This window comes from Thunnus albacares, chromosome 4 (genome assembly GCF_914725855.1).
Source record: "Thunnus albacares chromosome 4, fThuAlb1.1, whole genome shotgun sequence".
Taxonomy (NCBI): domain Eukaryota; kingdom Metazoa; phylum Chordata; class Actinopteri; order Scombriformes; family Scombridae; genus Thunnus; species Thunnus albacares.
Window position 1 is genome coordinate 15,234,858 of NC_058109.1, and position 26,414 is coordinate 15,261,271.

General features: G+C 38.6%; 1 protein-coding gene across 1 annotated transcript; it reads left to right on the forward strand.

Annotated features, from left to right (window-relative positions):
* On the forward strand, positions 1 to 25,329 carry nckap1l (NCK associated protein 1 like). The gene is made up of 31 exons (XM_044350065.1): positions 1 to 191; positions 1,584 to 1,694; positions 2,281 to 2,373; positions 2,945 to 3,001; positions 4,424 to 4,566; positions 5,182 to 5,272; positions 6,746 to 6,883; positions 7,648 to 7,696; positions 8,579 to 8,735; positions 9,461 to 9,517; positions 9,629 to 9,725; positions 9,992 to 10,101; positions 10,522 to 10,654; positions 10,833 to 10,914; positions 11,067 to 11,125; positions 11,229 to 11,374; positions 11,551 to 11,683; positions 12,123 to 12,242; positions 12,641 to 12,780; positions 13,492 to 13,623; positions 14,660 to 14,878; positions 15,087 to 15,217; positions 16,366 to 16,463; positions 17,724 to 17,817; positions 19,535 to 19,617; positions 20,356 to 20,436; positions 21,393 to 21,486; positions 21,605 to 21,721; positions 22,351 to 22,460; positions 22,912 to 23,001; positions 24,754 to 25,329. Exons 1-31 carry the CDS (start codon positions 102 to 104, stop codon positions 24,868 to 24,870), a joined length of 3,372 nt encoding a protein of 1,123 aa, XP_044206000.1. The 5' UTR covers positions 1 to 101; the 3' UTR covers positions 24,871 to 25,329.
* The last annotated feature ends 1,085 nt before the right edge of the window (positions 25,330 to 26,414 follow it).

Sequence of the window (26,414 nt, forward strand, 5' to 3'; positions counted from 1 at the left end):
GCTCTGGGTGCACTTGTTTCCGAGGGTTCAACCACTGCAGCATACACAGGACCAGGAGGCCAAGGCTCGAACGGAGGGAGAGGTGAAGTGTGTCTGGAGCCATGGACTACCAACAGAAACTGGCTGAGAAACTCACCATCCTCAATGAGAGAGGGAATGGGGTGCTGATACGCATGAACTACATTAAGAAGGTGAGGGAGAATAGAGAGAAGTCAGTGGTGCGAGTGACAGCGGCGAGAAATAAGGAACTTCATTTTTGTTGTTTACGCTTTGTCTAAGTTATTTTCTCTAAAGATGTACCAGGACACCATTATTAGACAATACAAGGATACAAATAAAAATATCAACACATGGTTATTAACTGCTTCAGAATAAACTAAAATATTATATGTAAATTTCTGTTTTCAGTTTCCACTGAACTGTAGAAGAACAAAAGGCTTGGTTGTACACATTAGAAAATTGTTATCTACGTAAATTGTTATCTACAGTACAAAGAATAATGATTAAAGCCAACATATAGAAGTACTTTATCATGTGTTTAAAGTAAAGTACTACAGAGTCTTATGGTATGAAGATGCGAAATACCAACAATATCCCAAAAATACACCATTTCTTGATGTCAAGAAACTCTCCAGGAGCTGTAACACAAAAAGCAGTAACAAAATAAAATGAGATAATTGTAACTTTGTTTAAATAAAAGTGGTTTGTGTCTATACTTGCTTAGGCAACATTGCCTTCCCACTGCATCTGAGCTCATTTCTCCCAAGAGGAAGTGCAAACAGGAAGTCAGTCTGCGCTGTCATTCACCTCAAATTTCAGTTATTCTAAACCGATTGCTCTGAAACTCAGTCGAGACTCAAGACAGAAAAAATGAGACCACGTTGGTCTCATACGTCAGTGTATAGTGACGGAATGAGACAGTGTAATATTTAGCATTACCTGTTCCGTTGTGTGGGGCTTAAATGTTGTACAGTGGCTGAAGGGACAGTATTTATTTTGACATGCCAGACATTTCTGGATGTGACTTGCAAGAAATGACACTCTCCTCATCTACTGTACACATCTGTCCCCCTTTTTGCAACCCTGTGAGCATGTGTGTGCAAGAACTGTATGTTTGCATTTACCTGGAGCCGTTATTAAACTTGTGAAGATTTGCTAAGCATGCATGCATGTTCTTTGCAGTCTGGCTTCACACTTTGGAGCTGCTACACAGAGCTTCTAAAGAAAACAGCCCCACAGGAGCAGTTGGGTGTTAACTTTCTTGCTCAATGTCACCTTGAGGGTGGTTGTTGGGGGAGCAGGGAACATGTATTACTCACTCTGCCCACATGTTTCAAAAGCAGTCTGAGAATTCAGTGATTTTCTGCTGACAAGCTTGCTTTCTGTTCCTTGGCTGCTCATAATGCAAAACATTACAATCAAAACCTGTCTGAGAATCCACAGACGGTAATAGCAGGACATAAAAATGTGTTGAAAATCAAGAATTTAACTGCCAAAAAGTCAAATGTGACAAATCAATCTCTGCGTGCTACAGTATAATGGGTAAACCGTTCACGTCACATCATTCCCCATCTCTGTCACAGACCTGTGCAGACGCCAAGCTGCGGCCATCCTTCCTGACAGATAAAACCATGGAGTCTGCCATCAAGTACATCAACAAGAAATTCCCAAACATTGACTTCAGAGGAAACATTGTAAGTATGAACGCAGCATTTGCACAAGTTTAAGTTGTTTTTTTTTCACCTTGTTTTCTATACGAGAAGATGCTTGTACATATTTTTCATGTTCTGTTTGTGATAATGAAAATATTATTTTGGGATCTTAACACAACAAGATTTGTTTGTTCATTGTTAGGCCAATAAATAATCATTCTGTGATCCACTGAAAACACAGCCGTCAACTAAAGACAAAAGATAAGAGTCAATAAACTGAAAAACTGTTTTCCTGTGATCACAAAACTACAGTCCTGTGATCTCAAGAAAACTAACTTATGTTGAGATTATAAATTAACAGTTAATAAGTAAGTAAATATCATGTTAATAAATTAACATGATATGCCTCACAAAAAAGTATTGTATGTTGTATTGTGTTATTGTGTCCACATTGTTTTAATATATTTGTTTTATAATCTGATTTATTTGCATTTGTCTGGTTGGTTTAATCAATCATTTATCGAAGCTAATCAACTCACCAACAGGAAAACAGATTTCAAATAGCAGTTTACCTTTCATACAATGTGATACTGAACCAGCAACCAACTGTTGTTAATGGTCATTGCAGCAAAATCTGAACGGCATCCAGCGACAGAAATCAGAAGTGTTGACAGCCACAGCAAGCTACTACGACTCTTTCCTGGATGTCATTGAGTTCAGGGTAATTGTTGTGTTTTCTCCATTTATCTTTCTCCCTCACTTTCTTTCTTCTTCTCTGTGAAATTTCCAATATACATTATGCTCTAAATATAAATCTGAAATTATATAAAAAATCTGAAATTATAGAACAATGGTGGTGTTCACAGCATTCTCTCTTCTTTCCTTCTGCACAGCCTTTGTTTTAGACAAAAACCAGAATATATTTACATATAGAGTGGTTTATTCTGACAGCAAAATAATTGATTTTATTCCAAATATCAAGAACAGTTCGCTCACCACGGTTTGGTGCAGTCTGTTACACTTCCCTGTGCATTTGCATATTTCTTTGATGGAGGTCAGAGCCAGGCCGAGGCATCATTGGTCTTTGTAAGATTGTGAATAACTCAATCATGATGTTGTAGGACGATGCAAATGTAAAAACACTGTTAAAAACTGCTAAAGGAATCTATAACAATGATAATGTGTTTAGGAAATAGCATGAAAGGTTTACTGTAACATGATTTAAATGTTGTTTAGTTGCCGTGTGTGTCTTGTCTGTTTTCTTATCTAATTCCTCACTCTTTCTTATTCAGGACAATGTCTATGAGTTGCTAAACACCATCGATGCTTGCCAGTGCCTCTTTGATATTGTAAGTACTAATTATGTGTCTCTGAATGGAGCATTGTTTTAAGTAGAAGAAAACACTCTCTGTCCTGTGTTCTTTTCATTCATACTGTAGATGATGTTGTTTTCTCTCTTCACCACACCCACCTCCTGTTCAGTTTATCAGGTTTTTTATTGTCATAATGAAAGTGGCTGCTGTCTTGTGCATTATGTACTGTATATGCTCCTGTATATTTCACCGTTCTGTGTCTCCTGTAACCTTATTTGCACAGTTAATGGGGACATTATAAGGATCTTGTGCTACTTGGATTTATTTGGGCAGCATCTTTCAACCACAAGACCTTTTCTGCCTAATATAACTGCAGATCGTCCTGATCCAATACATTTCTCACTGTTCGGTATTCTCATTATTGCAGTCGTAACATGTTTTACATTTACCTTTCAAACCCTTAAAGAAAAATGTCTGTGATGTAATTTCATTTCAAACTGACAAATATTAAAGTGATATTTCACTAAAAAACAATCTGCTCCTGCCAGCTTGAAAGGTATCTGTAAAAATTTTGTAGTTTGGATATTCAGGGAGAATAACAGTAGTGGTCCTGAATATGAATTCAGTGATTATGATGGATTTCATGTGGGACAGCATTTCAGGTTGGGAAAAAATAGCAAAAGATCTAAATCATTCAAACCACTGCTTCAGCATTCAAGCTGTACCCTTGCAGTAGTATGTAGAACCCCCCCCCCCCCCCCCCCCCCCCCACACACACACACACACACACACAATTTACATTACCACAATGTTAAAATGCTTCATTACAAGTAAATGGATTCACAATTATACTTTGATAAAAAAAAACAAACGCTGAAGTATTATTAGTTACATGTTTTCTAAGAATCAAAAGTGAAAGTACTGTGCTCATTCTGCAGGAAATGGCCTCTGGCCTCTGTGAATGACATATCATTGTATATGACAATATTAGATTGTTAATACTGATGTATCGATGTGAACATTTGGTGGAAGTTTTGCTTAACAAATTTGTATTCATTTTTACTTAAACTTAGCTTTTTTGCCAAATATTGTGAACACTGATAATTTTAAAAATTATTTTAAATTTAAAAATTTAGAGGTGCTAACAACTCGTAGTCATCTGAAACGTGACAAGGTGCCCAACCTCACTCTGCTTTTTTTAAGAGGTCACAGGCTAAAGTTTCCCAAAGGTTGGGAACAACAAGTTAAATCTTTAACAATATGTTGTATTTTATAATCATATCATGAAAAATAGAGCTATCAATAAATGTAGTAAAGTAAAAAAATACAATATTTACCATAAGTATAAAGTAGCGTGCAAGTAACTTTACTTAAGTAAAGTACTTGAGTAAATGTATTTTCCACCACTAAGTACTGGTCATTTTAGAGCCACTGACTAAACAGAAATGTTGATTTCAGGCCATCAACTTTGACTTCACCAAGAACTACTTGGATCTGATTATCACCTACACCTCGGTCATCATAACGCTCTCTCGCATCGATGACAAGAAGGCTCTGGCGGGCATGTTCAACTGTGCTCATGAGATGACCAATGGGAGCAGGTGAGAAAACATGGAAGTGACATCACATATAGAGCACAATGTGCTTTTATGGATGGATGGATGTGTTTTCTATTTATTCACTCCAGACAACATAGTCAGTAATGGGTTGCACTTGCTAAGTGCAGCTTTCTAGCTGTGACAAACACTTTATTCAAGTGCTTTGATTAATGCCATTATGAGTTTGCATACCCTTCCATACAGCTATTCTTGTGATCCTCATAATTAATTAGAATTTTAATTTCTGCCTTTTCTGAGTGCCAAGTGGTATACTGTCATTTTGATTCCACCTACTCTGCATGACATTTATTTATACACTCCAAAATAGCAGGATGCTTATCTCACTTTGATACATGAGCAGAGAGCACAAATGCATACATTTTATTTTAATGTCACATTTGACTTGCACACCACACACAGCTACCACCTTGAGAGGGAACAGCTTCAGATCTTTATTATTCAGATGCCTAAAAATGATGTATAAAATTATGAAATACTAAATGTTAATCATCCATACAGTCCCTTTTGGTAATGCTAGATATTCGCAATTCTGTTATTATAACGCACAACTTTTGTTTTCTTCCACTGATTAATTGCACGCTGTAAAAAATCCTGCAGTGACCCTTCCTACCCACGACTTGGCCAGATGTTGATGGAGTATGATCATCCTTGGAAGAAGCTCACTGAGGAGTTTGGCCCACACACAAGGGTAAGTTCAATTGGGAGCAAAATGTGTTACTGTGTATATACAAGTACAAAGTTCATGATTCACTTTAATTCAAAGGTGGATAGTAGCACCGTTGAGTATGTTAAATGTTCCGTTTGATTCAACTTTGTCCAAATTTTAATGGGATTTCTGTCTTTGCACCTCCATGACACATTTTAATACCTTTATTTATGTTCACATATTTAAACGCAGCACATAAATACAAAATGACACACTTCTGTTCTGGATATTACACCACTACACTTACAGTAAGGATATGAGTTCTATATTGCCAACAGTGAGCACTCCAACAAAGTTTGTGGACACTCAAACATTACAGCCAGATATGATATGATACGATGCGATGTGATGTGATGCGATACGATATGACACAACTTTATTGTCAGCTTACATTGAAATTCCTTTTGCACCCTTAAGCAGTTCCATTTAAGAGGTTGACACATAGATTGAACATATAGTTACACATATGACACTTTTCATAGCCGTACATAACACATTGAACAATCAAAACAGTCAAACACATCACATCATATCCTCTGGATTCAGATCTCAATTAGCAGCACACTGATATGTGATTGTTGAACATCTCATTCCAAAACCATTAATTTGCTACTATAAAAGTTTTTATGGGGAGGCATTCCACAAGGTTTTGGATCCTGCAGGGATTTGCTCCCCCTCAGCCACAAGAGCATTAGTGAGATCAATCACTGATGTTGGTTTATAAAACCTGGCTCACATTCATTTTTTCCAGTTCATCCCAAAGGTGTTGAATCAGGGCTCTGTGCAGACTGGTCAGGTTCTTCAAAACCATGCTCAGAAAAACATTTCTTTGTGGATCTGGCTGTGTCCACTGGAGCACTGCTGTAAAGAAACAGGAAATAACCTTCTCCAAAATGTTGAAAAAAAAGATAAAATATCATTGTGTGTTGTACCATTAAAATTTCCCAGAATTAGAATGAAGGGGCATAGCCAAAATCATTAATATTCTTCTTCTAACTTAATTTATCGTAGTAATCCTTTGAAATGGAGTTACTGCTTGTGGACATTTATTTTGCCTCAAGCTCATTGCTTTTAAACAGACTTTAACTCAGTAGTGTAAGACAGTGTTAGACAATAGAGAAGAGAATTACTAAAAACAGACCAAAAGTACACATAATGTATTTCTGACACAGTGGCACCTTGCCAGTGCTTTAGGTATTACTAACACAATGCAATAGAAATAATGCAATAACACTACAAATTACTTCTTTAACACTGGTACTTACATCACTCTGTGTGGTGAATAATAAATTTTCTGTGTGTGTTAAAAACAAAATCAACCACAGTTTTTGAGCCTCAAAGCTTGTAATTGCTCTAATTTAACCCCCTTGGTTGGACTCCAAGTTTTCTCTCTCTGCTTCTCTCTCCATCTCTCATACTCACTGTTTTCCTCTCCTTGTTTTGTCCTTCTCCCAGTCAGTGACAACAGCGTTGCTGTCTCTGAAGATGGTCTACCCACGCAGGAACCTGCCAGCAGAGCAGTGGCGGAGCGCCCAGCTCCTCAGCCTGCTCAGTGCTCCAGCTGCCATGCTGGACCCGGCCTGCTGTGACACTGTGAGCCCGCCCTCCCGTCACCTTTCCGTCTGTATTTATCTCTGACAGAAGGAGAAAGAGAGAGGAAGGGGATAATGTCTAAAATATGGTCTTTCCAGTAATGTTAGGTGCAGAAATGAAAGACAGTGTGGCGGCTAAGCTGCAATAACAGGATATGTATTGTTCTTCAGGTCAAGTACAGTCCATTTAGTCCCATTTTCCCTCTCCACTCGTTAAAGAGCTATCATTTCGAAAATTAATTATTTTTTCTCTTTTAACCTCTCTTCTCCTCCTTGAGCTTTTATTTCTACCCATCTCCCTTTTCTGCCTGGTCCGGTCCTCCTCCTGTTGTCCCTTTGATATAATGTTATGATGCCTGCTGTCTGTGGCTTCCTCATATAAGAAACACAAGCCCAGCCGAGAGACCAACCTCCAGGCAACCATTTAGCCCATGAAAAGATACAATATATTTGAAAGCCAAAGACACCCACTCCTTAAAGGCTTTAGAGCTCTCTTGAGTTGCATTATCAAATGTACATTTTAGCATTTTAATCACATGTTGGGAGGACCATCAATACTTTGTGCATAGTGTATAATGCACAAAGGTTTTTATGGTGTAGTTATTCCAGTAAGAACACAGTAGTAGTTGCACAGAGGACTAGTATGACCATTGAGCTCAATTGAGTAGACTGGCTTTTACTTTCCTCATAAGGTTGTTACGGTGTATGTAAAGTTATTGTAAATGTGTCTGTATTTGCATTTAATAAGCTTAATGTTCACCACAGATGGCATGTGAATACCTGTCTATGGAGGTGATGGAGCGGTGGATCATTAGTAAGTACTTGATGTCTCTTGATGGATCATAACTTATTCCATCAGTGCACTTTATCAAATTATAATAACATATTTAAAGGGCACATATCATGCTTTTTGTGATTTTCTGTTATTTTTATAGTGTTATGATGTTGGATGTCTATGTTAAACATGATCAAAGGTCCAAAACATAAGTTTAACATACTTTATGTAAAAATGGTCCCTGAAAGTCAAAAGCATAGGCTTCACTGAATGCTTTGTTTGCAATGTCACCTCCACTTTCTCCTCCTGATAACATGAGATTTTTTTTGCATGCCCATAAACGGCCATCTATTCCATAGCCTTTGTTGCTAAGGATGTTACACAGGTTGTTTACATTGTCCACTCACATATTTCAGATCGGATTCAAGCTTGAACATGTATGGATGTAGTTGACATTTTGAGTAAAGAACGAGAAAAAGAAGTGAGGGGCTGCATAAGATAAATAGGGACTTTTTTAATTGTAAAGATGTTCTAGTAGAGCCCCAGAATATAAATACAGACCTTGAAATGTGCATGATACGTCCCCTTTAAATATCAGTATTTGTAGCATTTTGAGATGTGTGTGTCTGTTGTAGCCTATGCACATTTCACAGACAGTGACACACTGGGTTTGAATACTAGATAAAGTTAAATTAAGCAATCTTAAATTTGTTTCTGCTCAAAACTTTCATTAACAAACATAATTTCTCTCTGTCAAAAACAGTGCTGTCTTTTGATTAAAAGCTTACTCAGATAATTCATTTTAGCAAGAAAAAAGTCCTAAACCTAATGAATGACTATGTACTGTAAGCACAGAAAGTAGTAAATTCATACCAGTCCTTAAAATTGCATCATAGCTGTTGCCTACTGTCCTCCTTCTAGTCGGCTTCCTGTTGTGCCACAGCAGTCTGAATACAAACCAGGCCTCCCAGGAGCTGTGGAAGATGGCTCTGCGGAGTGGCCTCTACCTCACCCTCACCAGAGATGAAGCACTCAACATACACAAGGTCTCAGAGGACCTGTTCGACGGCATTAAAGGGTATGTAAGCTGCAAGGCAGTGCTATGGTATTTACTCTGCACTGCAGACCATGAGAAAAAGTAGCCGTTGCTTAATTAAAATTGAAAAAGTAAGATAATAGGCAAGACTGTTTTTGCAACCTCATATTTGAAACAGTTGACACGAATGAGAACTGTTTTAGAAATGTGTCTTAAGTGCCATTGTCTGCTCTGGATTAAAGAGTCCTGAACTGTGAAGAGCCTCTCGTCTCCTCTCCTTGATTACTCTTTTATTCATTCATTTTAAATATAAAAAGTTGGACTGAGCCTACATCAGTTGAACTGCCAGATACTTTTTGGATACATTAACAATTCAGTTCTGAGTTATAGAATTCATTATTACTTTGTAAGTAATCAGATTACAACACAAATGTCTTTTTTGGAGGGGTACCTTGTAACATTTGATGTAGTGTGTCCCCAAACAATCTAACTAATTAAACAGCACAATCTACTGGTGCTTGTTATAAACAAGACTGCATCAGTGGTGAAAAAAAAGATTTGACAAAATAATTAGCAGTCTACAATATATTGCTATGACATAGTCTTAAACTGTTATATGTGCAGCTGAAGCTGGAGCAGCTTGAAATGAGTATGACAATAAAATAATCCTCAGCTGAAACATTTATAAAATTACAAACAACAAACTGCTTTATTTTTTAGGAAAAGCTTCTTATTGTATTTCTATTTTTTTTTTTCAACTTTTTCAGATACAGCAAGCGAATTGCAGACATCAAAGAGTGTCGTGAGTATGTGATAGTCCACAGGTGAGACTGACAGGAGACTATGCTTACCACTTTTCTGTCATAAATATTCAATGTATTGATATGAGCTGTGAGAACCGAATGTCCATGCCCATTTCCTCTATGTTATTACAGCGGGGCTATGCACAGAGAGAGGAGGCATTTTCTGAGAGGAGCAATGAAGGAATTATTTAAAGTTCTGGAGGATGAACCTGGACTACTGGGACCAAAGGTAGGCATATAGTAATGAGTATAATGGTGATACTTGAGGAATTTAAATCATTTCATCACTGCAATTTATATGACTAAATTGAAATTCTGGTCACATGATTTGTGAAAAGTGGTGTATTTGATCCAACTTTCATCCAGCACACATCTTACAGTCTGGGGAATATTTGGAGAGGAGCGGGAAATTCCTTTGAATTCATGACTTTTTCCTGAGACTCTTTCCTAACATTCCGCCTCTTCTCTGTTTTGTTTGCCAATCAAATCCCCAAGGCCCTGTTTGTCTTCATGGCTCTGTCGTTTTCCCGTGACGAGGTCCTGTGGCTCGTTAGACACTCTGAGAATATGCCAAAGATAAAAACGCCCGAGGACTACATCGACAAGTAGGTCATACTGTAGGTACAGAGAGATAAAACCAGGGACCGCTGCAGCTGGAGGTCACTCTGTGTCACATAATGTGCAAAAAACAGTCAGTTGTCATTCACTCAGAGGACATGAGCAGTGGAGAGAGAGTGAGGCATAATGTCTGATGTATAAAACTCCTCTGCTCATTTGGTATTCATTTATGCATCTTTACTTCAAATCCCAAAGCTATAACAGCAAAATGGTGTAACTTTAGAAGTTTTTCCTCCCTGAAAGAACATTAGTGCAGTGGCTACATTATGTCCAGTAGTTTTTATTATTGTGTAATTATCCGAAAATGTGCAGAGGACATTTTACAATGTATTTTGTACTGAGTTTAAGGTATGAAAGGGAATTGTGAGTCTGGTTTTAATTGCTTTTCCTGTTGTTTTTTTTTCCAGTCAGATGGCTGAGTTGCTGTTCCACATGGAGAAACTACGAGGTCTGATGAAAAAGTACAACCATGTAGTGCAGCGCTACCATGTTCAGTACCTGGCACAGTTTGATGCCTTGGTTCTCAATGACACCATACAGGTAGATAACATATTGGTGTGAATGTACATGCATATTGCATTAGAGTATTTTGAACAGCAAAGGTGCAGACGGTGGCAGGTGGGGGAAATCCAACAATAAAGCTGTTGCTGAATGCCTCGGCTTTCATTTAATGAAATAACAGCATCTCTACCTCCTTAACTCTTTTTCTCCTCTGCAGAACATGTTTGTGTGTCCAGAGGAGGAGTCAGTCCTGATGAGTTCATTTGTTTCAACGCTGTCCGCTCTCTCAGTCAAACAAGGTAATCACAACATAATACAGTAGATTATCTAAGCTAGTGTATACCCAATATTGTTCTCCAGCAAAAAAGAAAACAAGGGTAAGTAAATTGCATTTAAAATGCAATAAACTAAATTTTATTTGGATAATGATGGATTACCTTTCACTCTGCAGTGGAAAACAAAGAGGAGTTTGATTTCAAAGCCCTGCGACTGGACTGGCTGAGACTACAGGTACGCAGGTTGATTGTGTAACATCAAATGACACAAAGAGTTCAATTACAAGAGTACAAATTATGTTTATCTGCCTTTAAGTTTTCTTCATCTTCTGTTTTAGGCCTACACAAGTGTGAACAAGGCCCCTCTTCCAATAAAGGACTACCCTGACTTAGCAAAGGTGATGAACATGATCCAGTTTCACACTAGGATGGTGGACGATATGGAATGGATGCTGAAGGAGACATCTGATCTGTCCATACTCTGGTCAGTCTCTTCTCTTCTCCTCTCCTCTCTTCTCTTCTCTTCTCTTCTCTTCTCTTCTCTTCTCTTCTCTTCTCTTCTCTTCTCTTCTCTTCTCTTCTCTTCTCTTCTCTTCTCTTCTCTTCTCTTCTCTTCTCTTTTTAATGTCTTGACTGTTTTTTTCTCTATTCATCTCCCAGTTCCTATCCCCGAGTGTTTGAGAAGATGTTTACCCAGAGCAGTGAGGAGATGACCATGAAGCGTTACCTCATGGCCTTCCCTTGTGTCTGCTCTCACTTCAGCTACTGTGGGCACCCTCTCTGTCCAGAAGAGGTCAGTGTTCAGTCATCTTCTGATGAGGCTATTAATCATCAGCTGAGGAGCACTAAAAACACTGACTACACTCCACATAAAGTTTAATTTCTTACACTTCCACATCACCACGTGGATCCTGTCAGCTACAATCACAACAAAGTTTTGAGCTTTATGCACAGAATTCTCTCAATTTCCTTGTTTTAGCGAGTGCTTTTTTAAAGCAAGTGTTAATTTGTGAAGTCATTATATCTGCTTGTTTGCAACTTTTGTCAGCTTGTCAGACTGAAATTGGAATATAAAACAGTTTCCATTGTCAGTAAATACTGCACAAACTAGTATTTTTGTAAGGGAACGCATCTGTCTGAGTCTTCATACTTTACATGTTTACCTGTGTTCTATATTCTGTCTGTCTACATATGTGCACACTCACATATACTGCATTTGTTTGTGTGCCCAGACAGACGCAATGGAGAAGAAGAGTCTGCGTCTGTGTGTGACCTTCCTGGAGCAGATAGCCAGGCTGACCAGCAATGTTATATTAGAAATATGTGCTGAGCAGTGCAACCTCAACGACCAGGTGAAGTCTGAGTCTATTTCAGGTTTTAAAAAACTAATTATTTAGCAGAGATTGATTCTGCCAAAGTCCCTATCCAATTATAATCATAGTAACAGCTTGGCATCTGTGGATTTTGCTGGAGGCAGGAGACAGACTTTCGAAATTGAGTGAAATGATAACACAGGTCTAAAACTCTGGAGTTGATTAATGTGGTGTTGTTTCTTGAATCCCTTGAGGAAAATATGACCAAAATGTTAATTTTTTGACTGAGTGCTTCCAATGTGAACGTAAAACTCTCATGTTTGTCTTTGAACATGGTACCAAATGTTTGTGAGGCTGAATTCTTCTTCTATCTGTCTTCCTCTCACTCTCTTTTCTTCTTCTCTACATCCACCTCTTTCTACTTGATAAACCCTTAGTTGCTGCCCAAACACTGTGCTGAGACTATCAGCGCAGCTCGCCATAGAAAGCAAAAGAAGCCGATGCCAAAGAAAGGAGAGGTCCAGAAAGAGAAACCAGGGGCTGAAAGCTTGAGGAAAGACCGGACCGTCCTTACCAAGTCAGCTTTTCCCTTTGTTTTCTTGATTATGTGCATCACTTTCTCTACTTTGCTGACCCTGCCTGAGCCTCTAGTCATTAGCAGGAGTTTGGAAAACTGAGTGCAATGAATATATCCCTGATTTCTGAAGACATGCATCATTATCAACGGGGCAGTTAAATAAACACTCAACTGTGTACGATTCTAGTTTGCAATGATTAGAGTCAAGTTAATGCAGTTCGTGTCTATAAAAATATTATAATGCATTTTCAAATCATCTCCTTCACCCCATGACACTTTTTTTGCCTTAAGATATCAGGAAGACAGAATGAAATTGCATCAACCAACGAGACATGATTAGTACTGAACCTTTTTAACCTTTACCATGAGTCAGGGCTGACAGGTACTGAATCATGCTATTAGAAATAAGAAACGAAACACCTCCGCCTATTAGAGAAACACTTTTTATTGGCAGTACATTCTATGTTGGCTCTTTCATTGTTTTGGTCAGAGAAAGCTCCTTAATTAAGAGTTGTAATTCTGTCTCACTCCCTCCTCTCAGTTTTACTCCCCTCTGCCTCAGTTTGGATATGTGTTTTACAACTCTTAAGCATGTTTATCACCTTATTTGTCTGAGAAATGAGCATCCATACTGCAGTCATTGTCAAAATATTTCCCCTTAAGACTTGTCTCCTCCCTTCTCTCTCTCTGTCTTTCCCCCTTTCCTCATAGTGTGGACAAGATGCATCTGAACCTGACAGAGCTCTGCTCCTCCTACTGTCTCTGCAGTGACTTTATTGTCTTTAACCACATTGTCGTTCCCACCGAGTTCCTCCTTTCTCATCTGGAGACACGCCTCTCTGAGTAAGCTGAGCGGGGATGCGGGGGATTATCTTATGTGTTGAAATAAATGTGGCCCTGAAGGTTTAGTAAAGAGTCCCTGGAGTGACATTTGCAAATGTTATTTCCTCTGAAGTTTTCTGTGCTTCCTAGAAGCTACTCTTGTGCACATGTCACTTCAGCAATACTGAAAGAAAAATGTTAATTATTGAGTGAAAGAAACATACTGTCCACTGATCATACTGCTAGTCCATAAATAAATGTACAATGGTACCATCATTTCACAGTTTTTATAATGGCTATCATGCCATTCCCAGTGCTTGAATACTCACATACATGCTGTTCGGTAGGCTGACCTCCATGCTGGACAGAGGCTGTAGAAATGTTAACCATGAAAAGTAAATCACTCTGACCATGGTGTGACAGAGTGCTGTGAAAACTTAAAAGCAGCTCAAGCTGCATTCGCTCCAAATTGCCACTTATTCACACACTTGGACACCATTTTTTGTCCTCTAGACAAATAGGAAATCATTTGGAGTTTGTCACTTGTGAAATGTCTCCTCCATCATTATAATGATCCCAATTCTACTATCTGATTCCTCCGTGTCAGGCTGTGTTGCACCCACTTAAAAATCTGAGAAGAGATCCATCATGTCACTCCCTTGCTCTGTGTCATTTCAGTGCTAACTGTTATTTAGATTAGGGCTTGGTACCAGGGCAACCTAATGTTTCTGTGTATATACTCTGTTTTGTCTCTCTGTCTTAGCTGATGATTATCTCCAGTCACCCTAAAATTAGCGCCCTCGAGAAGCAGCGTGCTTGCAGTGATTGGTTCTTTCGAGGCCAAAATTGTAAATACAGTCCATTCAGGGAGAGAGAGAAAGAAAAGGAAGGACCCTGACAAAAAATAAATAAGATTGCAGTGAAGCCCTGGAGCAGCAAATTTGCTGACCTAATAAGAGCGCTCCAATGCCACCATGGCTCGTTTAACCCGTTTTAAGGTCCCATCTGTCCACCCGGGCCCGGTGATAAGTGACGTTGGTTAAACATGTTTCTCCAGGATCATCGTGAGAATGGCCAATTACAACCAGACCACCCAGGAGATAGCCCGTCCCTTGGACCTCCTGGCAGCAGTAAGAGCCTATACAGCCAGCTTGCACAGCCTCTCCAGCTACATCAATGTGGACGTCACCCGGCTGGTGAAAAACGTCCTGCTGCAGCAAACCCAGCCACTGGACTCCCGCGGAGTGCAGACCATCACAACCCTTTACACAAACTGGTATGTGTGACGCGCAGGTGTATCTGTACTGCATTAAAAACACAAATATCCAAATACACATCAATTCGTTTGCACATTGCATAGCCATAAACAGGTACAGGCAGCATACTAGTACATATCTATGCCTTGTTTTCTTTCTGAGTCTTTCACTTTCACTCTCTTTAATTCAAACACCAGTAAGTCTTGTTTTGTTTTGTCTGGGCCACAGGTATCTGGAGAGTCTCTTGCGTCAGGCCAGCAACTCCCTCATCGTCCACTGTCCTACGATGCACTGCTTTGTCAACCAAATTACTGACAACGAACCAAGTTTCAGAGCAGAGGAGTACTCGGATATATCAGGTCGGGCCCAGAAATTAATCACAGTTATTTAAGTCCCTCTCCACTCAAAAATATGTTTTGCTTATTGTTACTTCACTTGGATGTTTGAACTTCACTGTGCAGAATGATGTATCTTTGCATGACATGTGCAAAAAGCCATCAATGAGAAAGAAATTATTTTTGTCTCAGTTTTTACTTTTTACAGACACATGTTTTTACATTTGACAGGCTCAAAAAGTTCCCCTGAACTTGGAAGTTTCATGATCAGGGACCCACAGATCCAAGAGATGATTCACTCTTTTCAAAAGACATAACTAGCAGATCAAATTCACTCCTGTGACACCACATGCAGAGGGAAGATTATTGCTCAAGAGAATGTTAGCCTTGTTATTGTGGTGCGGTGTTTTCTCTCACACTGCCTGTCATGCAGTTTATTCTGACACTGCCTGGCTAATGTAAACTTCAGTATTGCTTATCATCTCCCCTGCTCTTCCGTCCCTGCCTCATAACTATTCCAGCGTCACTTGTCTCTCCTTCACAAAGCCTCCTGTTCCACCTTCATGCTGCCTTGAAGGAGTAATGGGCCTTCTTATAACTGTATTAAGGCTATATTCAGTCTGCTACAGATCTTAGGTCATGCACACACAAGCATACATGAACATTATACACACCTACACTCTGTGATGCTTTCACAAGGCATGCACACACTTGGTGCCTTGGAGACCACTGCACATCAATAGACACCCCCTCACAATGTCATCATCATTGTCTATATTTGCTCTGTAGTGAGGTATCTGCCTGCCTCACGGTGATTCACTCACCCATCCATTAGCCACCTCCATTTTTAACCACACACGTCCCTATCCATCCATATTCAGGAAGCTGTGTGAAAGGTCTAATAGCTGCACTTGTGTCTTTCTCTCATTGATTCAGCTCCACTCACAAATCAGATTTAATCTGTGTCCTTTATCTTGACTGAAACCTTGTATTTGAGTTCACTAAAAACACCACTCTAGGATGAAACAACACATCTCCACTCGAGCCTTGGTCTATTGTGCTTTTTTGTGAACATGTTTGGCCACATGATATCAACAACAATTAAGCTTCTGTTGATCTCTCATCTCTCTCCAGCCATGATTTTTAAATTATTCATGTCTTCTTCTGAACAGAGTTACAGGCACTGGCGGAGCTAATTGGTCCATATGGCCTGAAGTTTTTGAGTGAGAACCTGATGTGGCACATCACCTCGCAAGTCAGTGAGCTAAAGGTACGGTATGATGCAATGTGTTTGTTTCAAGAATGTAGACCAAGGACTCATACCTTGAAGCACATTTACTTTGTTATCTGGGGAATGCTTCTGAGTAAAACCTCCTCAAATCTGAAACATGGACATATATTCTGTGTTTTAATCAAAGACAACTCAGTAAACCTGCTTGAACTGGCACCAGGAGTTGTCTGAAGTGGGGAAATGACACTGCTGCTCAAGTCAAATCTATGACCACAGCAGTCAATCATAAACATTTGTCCAGTAGAATAAATTCTAGTAGAGAAACTAAAATATATTGAATTCACACGATTCCTCATTTTGCTTGAAAATGTGTGCACCCAGAAGCAGTTTGGGGCTTCAAAGCTAGCCTTTATTTTGTTAAAGATTCACCACGTTTGCTAAAAGGGGTCATAACATGCATTTTGTGATTTTCTGTTATTTTTATACTGTTATGATGTTGGATGTCTATGTTAAACATGATCAAAGTTCCAAAACTTGAGGTGTATTTATGCAAAATGCTCCCTGCAAGTCAAAGGCCCAGGCCTCTGAACGCTTCGTTTGTTACCTCTACTTTCTCCTCATGATAACATCAGATTGTTTGTGCATGACCACAAACAGCCGTCCGTTCTGTAGCCTTTGTTGCTAAGGTTGTTCAATGGGTTGTTCGTGTTGTCCACTTGCATATGTCGGATTGGATTCAGGCTCAAACATGTACGGATGTATTTGAAAGGTTTCCATTTCAAGTATGAACGAGAAAAAGAATTGTTAAAAGTGAAATCCTACAACTACTGTGTGTTTACGTAACCTGAAACCCTGGAAGTCTGCCGAGGGGCAGCATCCTGGAGCTAACCAATCAGAACAGAGTGGGCTCATTGGGAGTGGGACTTGAGACAGAAGCTAAAATGGCCTGTTTCAGACAGAGGCTTAACTGAGGGGCTGCATAAAGAGCCAGTATAACATAAATAAGGTTTTTTTTAACTGAAAATCATACAAAAATTTCCCATTAGAGCCCCAGAATATAAATATAGACCTGGAAATGTGCATGATACGCCCCCTTTAACTCCTCCTCACATACAAGAGACTATTGCTGTACTGTGCCAGGCTCCCCACTCTGACACCTGTGATTGAAGTGAGGAGTTGCAGCACTGCAGCTCTGAGCTTACTGACAGAGAGATCTGTCACAGCTATGACCTCTCTCCATTATAACTCCCACCTGAAGGTGTTTTTTATCGCTTATCTCACCTTTTTCTTCTCTGTCAGAAACTGGTGATCGAGAATATGGACGTCCTGGTACAGATGAAAAACAACTTTGATAAGCCAGAGGAAATGGTCGATCTTAAAAAGAGGCTGACAGGTGAGAAGTGGGAACAGGTATGCGGGGGCAGATAAGGTGGAGGAGATGTGAAGAAAGAGGTAGGAGGTGGAAAGGAAGGGAATGGATAAAAGGTGTTGGCTTGGCAATAACAAGAAGCAGAGGAGTACTATAGATGAATCACTCTAAACTGAAAACCGAGGCCATAATCACTTCTGTGTTAACTGCAAATACATACACATCTTTGTATTTCTAACAAACCATGAGGATCCTGTTCTTTGTACTTGTGTCAGTTATCTAATTCAGTCTTACATAATATTAGCCTGCTAAAATGATATTTATTCATTTTCATCCATCTAACGATGTTTTGAGCAAAATGAGTATTGATTTGTTCATCTTGGATGAAGATACAGTATTCTAGATATAATAAACTCACTTGTACAGAAAACTGGGTCCAGGATTAAACTTCTGGAAAGTTTTCAATGTACTGATAAGCATAAAATTGAATTCAGATGTTGATTTCAAGATGCTGTCATAACAACCTGATGCAGAGGAGGGACCAACATTATAATCAGCACTTGCAGGCAGAATGAATGGTGAAAGACAAACAAATATAAGACTAAATAAAAAACATATTTTACACACATTTCACATTTTAAAAGAATATTTACAGTTAATGGCTGTTTTTTTTAGATTCTCTGCCATTAATTTAAAAAATAAATTCTATAATAATAAAGTCAATTTTTCTTTTAAAATTATGGTCAACTCTTGTTATCCTACTGCATGACTGTATTTTTACAAGGTTTTGTTAATAAAAATACACCAAGAAATTAATTTTACGTTCATATTTCCTAATGAAAAAAAAGAAAACACTATGCTTTCTGTTACAAATTGGGCTACTGCCAGTGATCATACAACATGAATGTATTTTTTACAAGCTTGTGTTAGTAAAAATACTTCAAAAATTGAAACATTACAATTAAATCCTTTAATGCCACAAACATGACAGGCCTTTCTTTTTAAAAAATAAAGTCAAATAATGGTGATTCTACAAAATGGCTGTATTTTTAGATTGGGTAAATTGTTTACTCGTTTTCTTTATATTAAGTTACTTGAAATCTTTTAAGGTGCTACCACCCAAGAGCAAAAGTTGATTAAATTTTAAAAGAGAGCAAATACTCACAACTTTGCTTTTTACATTTTGCTTTTTTGTTAAATTATTAGGAACACTGTGTGAGGATGCTGAAGAAGACAATCTGTGTGTGTGCTGTAGTGAAGTTTCTCTAATGATTTAATGAGAAGAAAGTTGTAACATTTGTGCGTACTTGTCTGTAAATAAATGGATGTATCTATGTCTTATGTCTCCCTCCTGAGCCTCCTGTAATCATTAGATTCATAATCAGTCTTTATTTTTATTCCTCCTTACTATGTAAAGCTCATAAAAATCTAATGATAATGTAAAATGACTTTACTTGGCCACCTTTCCCAGAGCTGCACTCTTTTCTCTTAAAGTCCACATTATCAGAAGTTAATTGAAGTACAAATAATCAGGTGAACTGTCAGACAATATAATCTCATTTGCTCATTGATAACACGTTACACATTCACCCATAGTGTTGTACTGGAGGGCATTGCTTTATAGGAGCAGCTGAAGGGCATTGCTTTATAGGAGCAGCTGAGGATGCGGTGTTGTGTGTAAGTTTACATAATGAACAATTTACAGCTGTCAGTCCCTGATGTGTTTAATATGCATTCGTAGGTGGAGAGAACGTGCTGAAGAGGATGACCATCATCGGGGTGATCCTGTCCTTCAGATTAATGACACAGGACAGTCTGAAAGATGTAATGTCCATCAAGATTTTATGATTTAATTTAAAACTCTTAGATGAATCATATGCTGATGAAACTGTCAGTAATGCAGTGTCGGTACAACAGACATGGGAAGTTAAAATGTATAAAATCAGAGAGTTAAAATTAAGAGTGAAAGTTCATTCTTTGACCTTGGAAATTATGGTTAGACAGTTTTTTAAAAAAGTAACTCAAGATTCACTCACCAGCTTACAACTGCCTTTCATGGTCAGTGTTTGAAGTTTACTTAGTTATCATGTATGTGTTGTATGTTGTATATATAAGTTATATACAACCACCTGTTCATTATGTGAAAAAGTTCCACACTTGATGACAACTGAGCAAACTTCAAACTGCTGAAAAAGACTCAGTTGAAAGCTCTAGAAAAAGCTAGTAAGTGGAGCCTGAGTTAAGATCTCAAGTCAAACTTCTCTAAGAATAGATATTGAATGTCTTAATTAGTTAGTGCCCAATTAACTTTATCGTTATGGGTACATATTATTGACTTGACGTCAGTTTCCATATATAAAACAACAGAAATATATATTTTTTAGCATCTTTCATATAAAACAATGCAGGTTAAAGTGCTTTACAAATCTAAATTAAAAAAAAACAAATTATTACAGCTCAAATTTAGTCTTCTTGAAAGAGATTTGTCCTTGACAGCTTGATATATAAAGGTCTTCTTGTTATTATGAAAGAAAAATTGTGTCATATAATCTCATAATCTAGATCCTGCATAAGCATTGCCCGTACCTGATGGGACCCATCGAGAGCCTGCGGGACTTCATGTCCCCTGAAACCGACATCAAGGTAATGCATAGCTTTTTATCCTTCTTCACAGGAACTAGTTACTTTGTAAAAAAGGCATCCATATGTAGAGATCCCACAGAGGAATTGAAGTGCAAAAATCAGGGTTTCACTGTGTATGAATCATCGCATCACAGTTTATCAACAGTATATTAACACTGTTTATTTTCACAGGGCCAACTGAATGTGGGAGAATTTAAAACTGCTTAGGGTTGAGGCCATATTATTGTAATGACATTTATTCCAATGTATATTTACATTTTAGACTTTTTGGAATTGACTGATTTCCAACAAACGTTAAGAATGCAGAATATAGTGCAAATCAGAATGTATAGTATTGTATTAATTTATATGCAATCCATGCAACAGTAGATCTGAGTTGGAGAAATGAAGAGAAACAACATTTTTTGTGCTCTTAGTACCAACCAAATTAAATTCCTTATCTCCCTCTGGAGCAATCTGTGTGAATGTGACTCATGAACTCCCCCTCCTGTACTTACGTCTGGCCTCTGAGTGAGGCATGACAACCGTGTCACAGCCCAGGCCAGGATAACCCCAAAGACGTCAGCAGCCCCCTCATGCCTCCGTGAGAGAGACTCTGATGATCGCCGCTGCAGCTCTGCGCTCTAAACCACATCAGTGGAAACATTCTGCCCAGACAGGCCAACCATGCGTGCAACCAGAAATAGTGCAAGATCAAAACCTGTGTGTCAAGACAAAGACACCCACAACTGATTTAGTGTCACTCCTTAGAGAATATACAGTATGTCACTTTTATGACAGCTATATGAAGTGTAAAACACAGATCAGCATCCCACTAGCTGTGTTTTTGTGATGTGATTTACAAAATGTGACAAAATAAAGATAACATAAATTATACATTAGATTTAAATTGCACCTCTTTGCTGCAGGAGCTTGATTCTAAACTGTTTATTTTATCTGCACCTCCTTTTATGCAGGTGACTCTGAGTGTTTTTGAGCTGGCTTCTGCTGCAGGGCTGAAATGCGATATCGATCCTGCCCTTGTCGCAGCTATTGGCAGTATGCACACAGGTAACACTAAAACTATTAGTGCCACATCTGAGGCCAGCATGATGTGCTCTAATGGCTTAGTCATCAGGAAAAGAGAGTGTTCTTTTATCTTTGAATGTCCTCTATGAAAAACCTGCAGATAACACGTCCATTGATGAGGAGTACAAGCTTTCCTGTTTGCTGCTTGTCTACATCGCCGTGTCCCTGCCCACCCTGGCCCTGGACCCCAACTCTTTCTACAGCCGAGAGCATGGAGGTGCATAGTCATTCACTCATTAATTTTCAGCTGCAGCAGCTTGACAGTGATGAATATCCAGACAGCACTCAACCAGACACTAATCACTTCTTCCAGTCATTACTAGCCGACTGCTGATAGTGTATAAAAAGGTGCTCCACCCTGTACATGAGGCTTATTAGCATCTCTATGTATCATACTTTCCAGTCTGACTGACGCGGTCCGAAACAAAGTATGTTGGTTAATGAGAAACACGTTTCTGTTGAGAGACTTTTGTTTACAGATAACTTCAGCTGACGTGCATCGATACAGTTACTCTTGGCATGCAGCCCTGCTGACCCTAACTGCTTGGCTCCGAGCCTGGACTGCAACATTAAGAGCAGCAAATAGCCAAGATTTCTATCAAAGAATGGGGTGGCGTTTGTCTCGGATTATTTTCTTTGTCTCTATTTTCCACTGGCATGTTTGAAATAGATTTACCCTGCGAGCTTGAGGAAATATGCTCAGTATGCTCCCTCTTAAGTGTTATGGATCATTAAGTAAATTTCTCTAATCATTGGGCCACAAAAACATCCTCTTTGTGGCTAAAGTTACAGGACATATTCTCTCTATTTTTTTCTGTGTTGAATTATGTATTTTTATTTTCTCAGGCCACAACAACAACATCCACTGTATAGCTACAGCTATCAACCAGCTGGCTGCTGCCATGTTCACTGTTCAGAACAAGAACATAGAGCAGCATCTCAAAGAGTTTCTCCTGGTGAGTGACAAATATTGAATCAAGTCTCTAAACATTTTATCTCAAAAAAGGGGCCAGATTTTATAAAAAAAATTCTGGCCTCATAAATCAGTAGATTACAGTAATGCGGTATATAAATATGTTAATATGAGGTAGGAAACAAGAAATTCTTAATTCTGTGGAACAAATTTGTGTTTTCAAATTTTTCTCTTGCCTTCGCTCATTTTGTGTGAAATGCTGGATGGTTTTACCAGTTTTCACAGAAAAGGGTGATCATGGCATGCCAAGAAATAAATAGAAAGGACATTTGAAGGATAAATGGTTTCTTGGGCACACTACTCTGACAGTGTTTAAGTTCAAGAGATTTCTCAAGACACTGCCAACCTTTTCCCCTGCTGAGGTCACGTCCACCAGTGTAAAAATGTTCCAGTTGTTTGATCTGTTTCTTTTAAACTCTTGTGTCATTCCACAGCTGGCGTCCTCCACTCTGCTTCAGCTGGGACAGAACCTGGAGAGAATGGACAGCAAAAACCGAGAGTCCATCTACTTGCTCCTGCACATGGTAGGCTTGCCAGGACAACACTAATTATGATAGGGATTAAAATATCTTCAAATTTACAACAAGGCACATGAGAGTTTAACATTTGACTAATAGAAAAGCCTGTAACCTGTCATTAATTGAGGTATTTCTCTTTACAATAAGCCATCGAGCCCGCAGTGTCTTATATGATGGTTTATGCATTATCTCTAAAACACCAATAAATTAATGATTAGCAATAATGTAATTACTGGCAACTTTTAAACCCTTTATAGTATTTATGCATATTTTAAATTGGTGCAGAAATTTCAAAAAGATGGAGAGGAAGTTTTTTTACTAACAAGTATTGTAGAACCAAAGGTTTTTATTGTTTTTTTCTCTCTGCCATAGACCTCCATCATGTCCAAAAGCTATTAAAAACACATCAGTGAGCCACACTGTTACACAGGCTGACATAGTCTGTTATTATGATACACATGGCAACTGTAGTTTATTTTGAGTCAGTCCTACAAACACTGTCCTGCTTAATATTAATATAATTATTAATCCACATCTGAAAATAATCCCCAACAAATGCACTATTTCCTCCTGTCTGAGTAGCATTTTCTCGAAACTTAAAGGTGCAGTGTGTAGAATTTAGTGGCATCTAGCAGAAAGGACTTGGCAGAAATGGAATACTCGTAAGCATGTTTTAATTAGTGTATTATCACCTGAAAATAAAAACTGTTGTGTTTTCGTTAGCTTTATATTTACATAGGGAGCAGGTCCTCTTTCACGGAGCCCGCCAACTTGCAATGCCATGTTTCTACAGTAGCCCAGAACAGAAAAAAACAAACTCTGGCCCTAGAGAGGGCCTTTTGTGATTTTTGCAAGTTTCATGGCCACCATAGGTTCTCCGACATGCTTGGAAGGGGAGGGAGAGGGGTATTCAGTTGATTGCAATCTGCAACCTCACCGCTAGATGCCACTAAATCTTACACACTGGTCCTGTAAGTGTTCACCTGTTTATTTATATAGCACTTATCAAAACCAGAGATTGCAAAGTGCTTCAAAAGGACAACATGAGAAAGAAACAGAAAAATACATGAATACAATCATGTAGACAAATGACCAAATTGAATAAGGGAATAAGTTAAAAAATACACTTTCAGAAGCAAAAACAAAGGTCATAAAATGGAGCCCTGGGGCACTCCAAAGTGTACAAAGAAGGGGGGGGGGGGGGGTGAACCATTTGCACCAATAGGGTTTTTTTTCTTCTTTTTTCTATTTTTTTGGGCAGTATGGTAGCTCAGTGGTTAGCACTGTTGCCTCACAGAAAGAAAGTCCTGGGTTTGAATCCCAGCTGTCCCAGGTCCTTTTTTTTTTGCATTTGCATGTTCTCCCCATATGTGTGTAGGTTTCTGCTAGGTGCTGTGGTTTTCTCCCACCATCAAATACATGTATGTTAGGGTTAATACTCCTCTCAGTACCCCTGACCAAGGCACTGGAGTTGGTCACTGGGCGCTGCACTGCAGCTGCCCACTGTTCCTAGTGTGTGTGTGTATAGGATGGGTCATATGCAGAGGATCAATTTCCCCACGGGGATCAATAAAGTACATCTTCTTCTTCTTTGATTTGACAAGTAGGAAGTATACTTGTGACCCATTTAAAAGCTGTGCATCTTCAGAATGTGTGAGAGAGCAAAGACATGGCTGTTTTTTTGTCTTCCAGTGAGCTTTATTAATAATAAATAATATTGTAAAAATTATCTTATTCATTATTCTCTGATTCATTTAGATTGTGGAGGAGTCTGCGTTCTTGAGCCAGGACATGCTAGAGAGCTGCTTCCCTTATGTTCTGCTCCGAAATGCCTACAGAGAGGTGTACAGGTCCTTCGTTGTCACTCTGGGGTGAAGACTTTGTTAAATACTTTTAATTTAACCTTTATTTATCCTAAAGATTGTTTTAATGTGCATGCAGTTCATGCTATGTTTTCTTTAACACTCAGTCTTTCACTCTAAAGCTTTGCACATTCACATCAGTCTATCTTGATAACAGTAGGTGTTGACAAAGCTTCTTGACTCTGTGCTCTTTGTGTACCTGGATTTAAAAAGATCCTCTTTGTTTTGCAAACTCTCTCTTATGGTGTCTATCAGCCAGTATTATGGAGTAGATTTAAGATTGCTGAAAAATTATTAATATCAGCTTGAATAATTCTAATGCAGATCAGGTATATTCTGTAACAATCCCTCTGTATCAGTGTCAAACTCCACCACATAAATAAAACATGTTTTCTAAATAACACATTTATGCAGATTTGTATTTTCTGAAGTTATTTTTTCTAATTTTCCGTGAATAAAGATTATAATAATATGCAGTTTGTTTTCTTTTTGGTCTCAATTCAACATGTGTTCCTCGTCTATTTCCAGTCTACTCTCCACCCTCTTCTGCCCTCCCAGCCGTCCTCCCTGGATGAGAGTCTTGTCCTCATTTTCCATGTACAATTTAAATGATGCACTCCAGTTTTACCGAAGTGAAATTGCTTGTCGCTAATTTTAGTCGCTCTTTTGGTGATTTTATTTTGCAACCAGCACTGATCCTCCTTTCATTCTTTTTCCCTTTTCCTCTTCCTCTTTTCTCTCCTTTTTTTTACCTTATTCCACCTTTTATATTCATTTGGTTGCCACACCGGAGATATGGATGCTCACATTCATTTATGCAGTTGTGTGTGTGTGCAAGTTGCATTTAGGGATTCAGCATCAATGGCCGAGGGACACAAGAGCACAAGAGGTTCAACTCCCACTACAGGAAACATTCATGAATAAACAAATGACAGCTCCTAAAAAACAGCACGATTACCAAAGCACATGCTTAATGCAAATCACAAACATGCATTAATTCAGTATGAGTCATTGTGTGTGTGTTTGTGTGTGTGTGTGCATAAAGGGTTTACCTCTCAATGGAGAGATATTTAAAACTGTATGATGTGTCATTGAGGAAAAATGAATAGAAATATGGCCAAAACTACAAATAAAAGATCCAGGTTGTAAAAAAAAATTATATTTTTTTCTTCCAATTATATTTTCATCTTTTGTGTGCCGAGAGAGCAGATATCAGTTGGGAAATTTGCTCCTTCATATTTCATTACTAGGGCTTGATATGAAACTAAATATAAAATTGTATTATTAGCATTATCAACATTAGTTGTAGAAGTAGTGTTATCATGTGTCTCTTTTTTTGCATGTGGAGGCCTTGCATGCAGATGAATTCTTTCCTTACAGCTCCACAGTGGATACCGTCCCGAGACACTGAAGCCAGTTAATGGTGGAAACTCTGGTCCTGATATAAAGGCTCTCTGCTGATTGTGTTGGTGACGCAGAGCCTCTCCTGCTGACTTGTGGATCACTGAGGATTACACACACACACATCCTGTACACACACCACAAATACACTATACA

Excerpts from the sequence above, each read along its gene's own strand:
- nckap1l (XM_044350065.1), top strand. The coding sequence starts at position 102 with ATGGACTACCAACAGAAACTGGCTGAGAAACTCACCATCCTCAATGAG. Across the intron at positions 7,697-8,578 it reads GATGGAGCGGTGGATCATTA|TCGGCTTCCTGTTGTGCCAC; the intron begins GTAAGTACTTGA and ends TCCTCCTTCTAG. Across the intron at positions 14,879-15,086 it reads ACAACCCTTTACACAAACTG|GTATCTGGAGAGTCTCTTGC; the intron begins GTATGTGTGACG and ends TCTGGGCCACAG.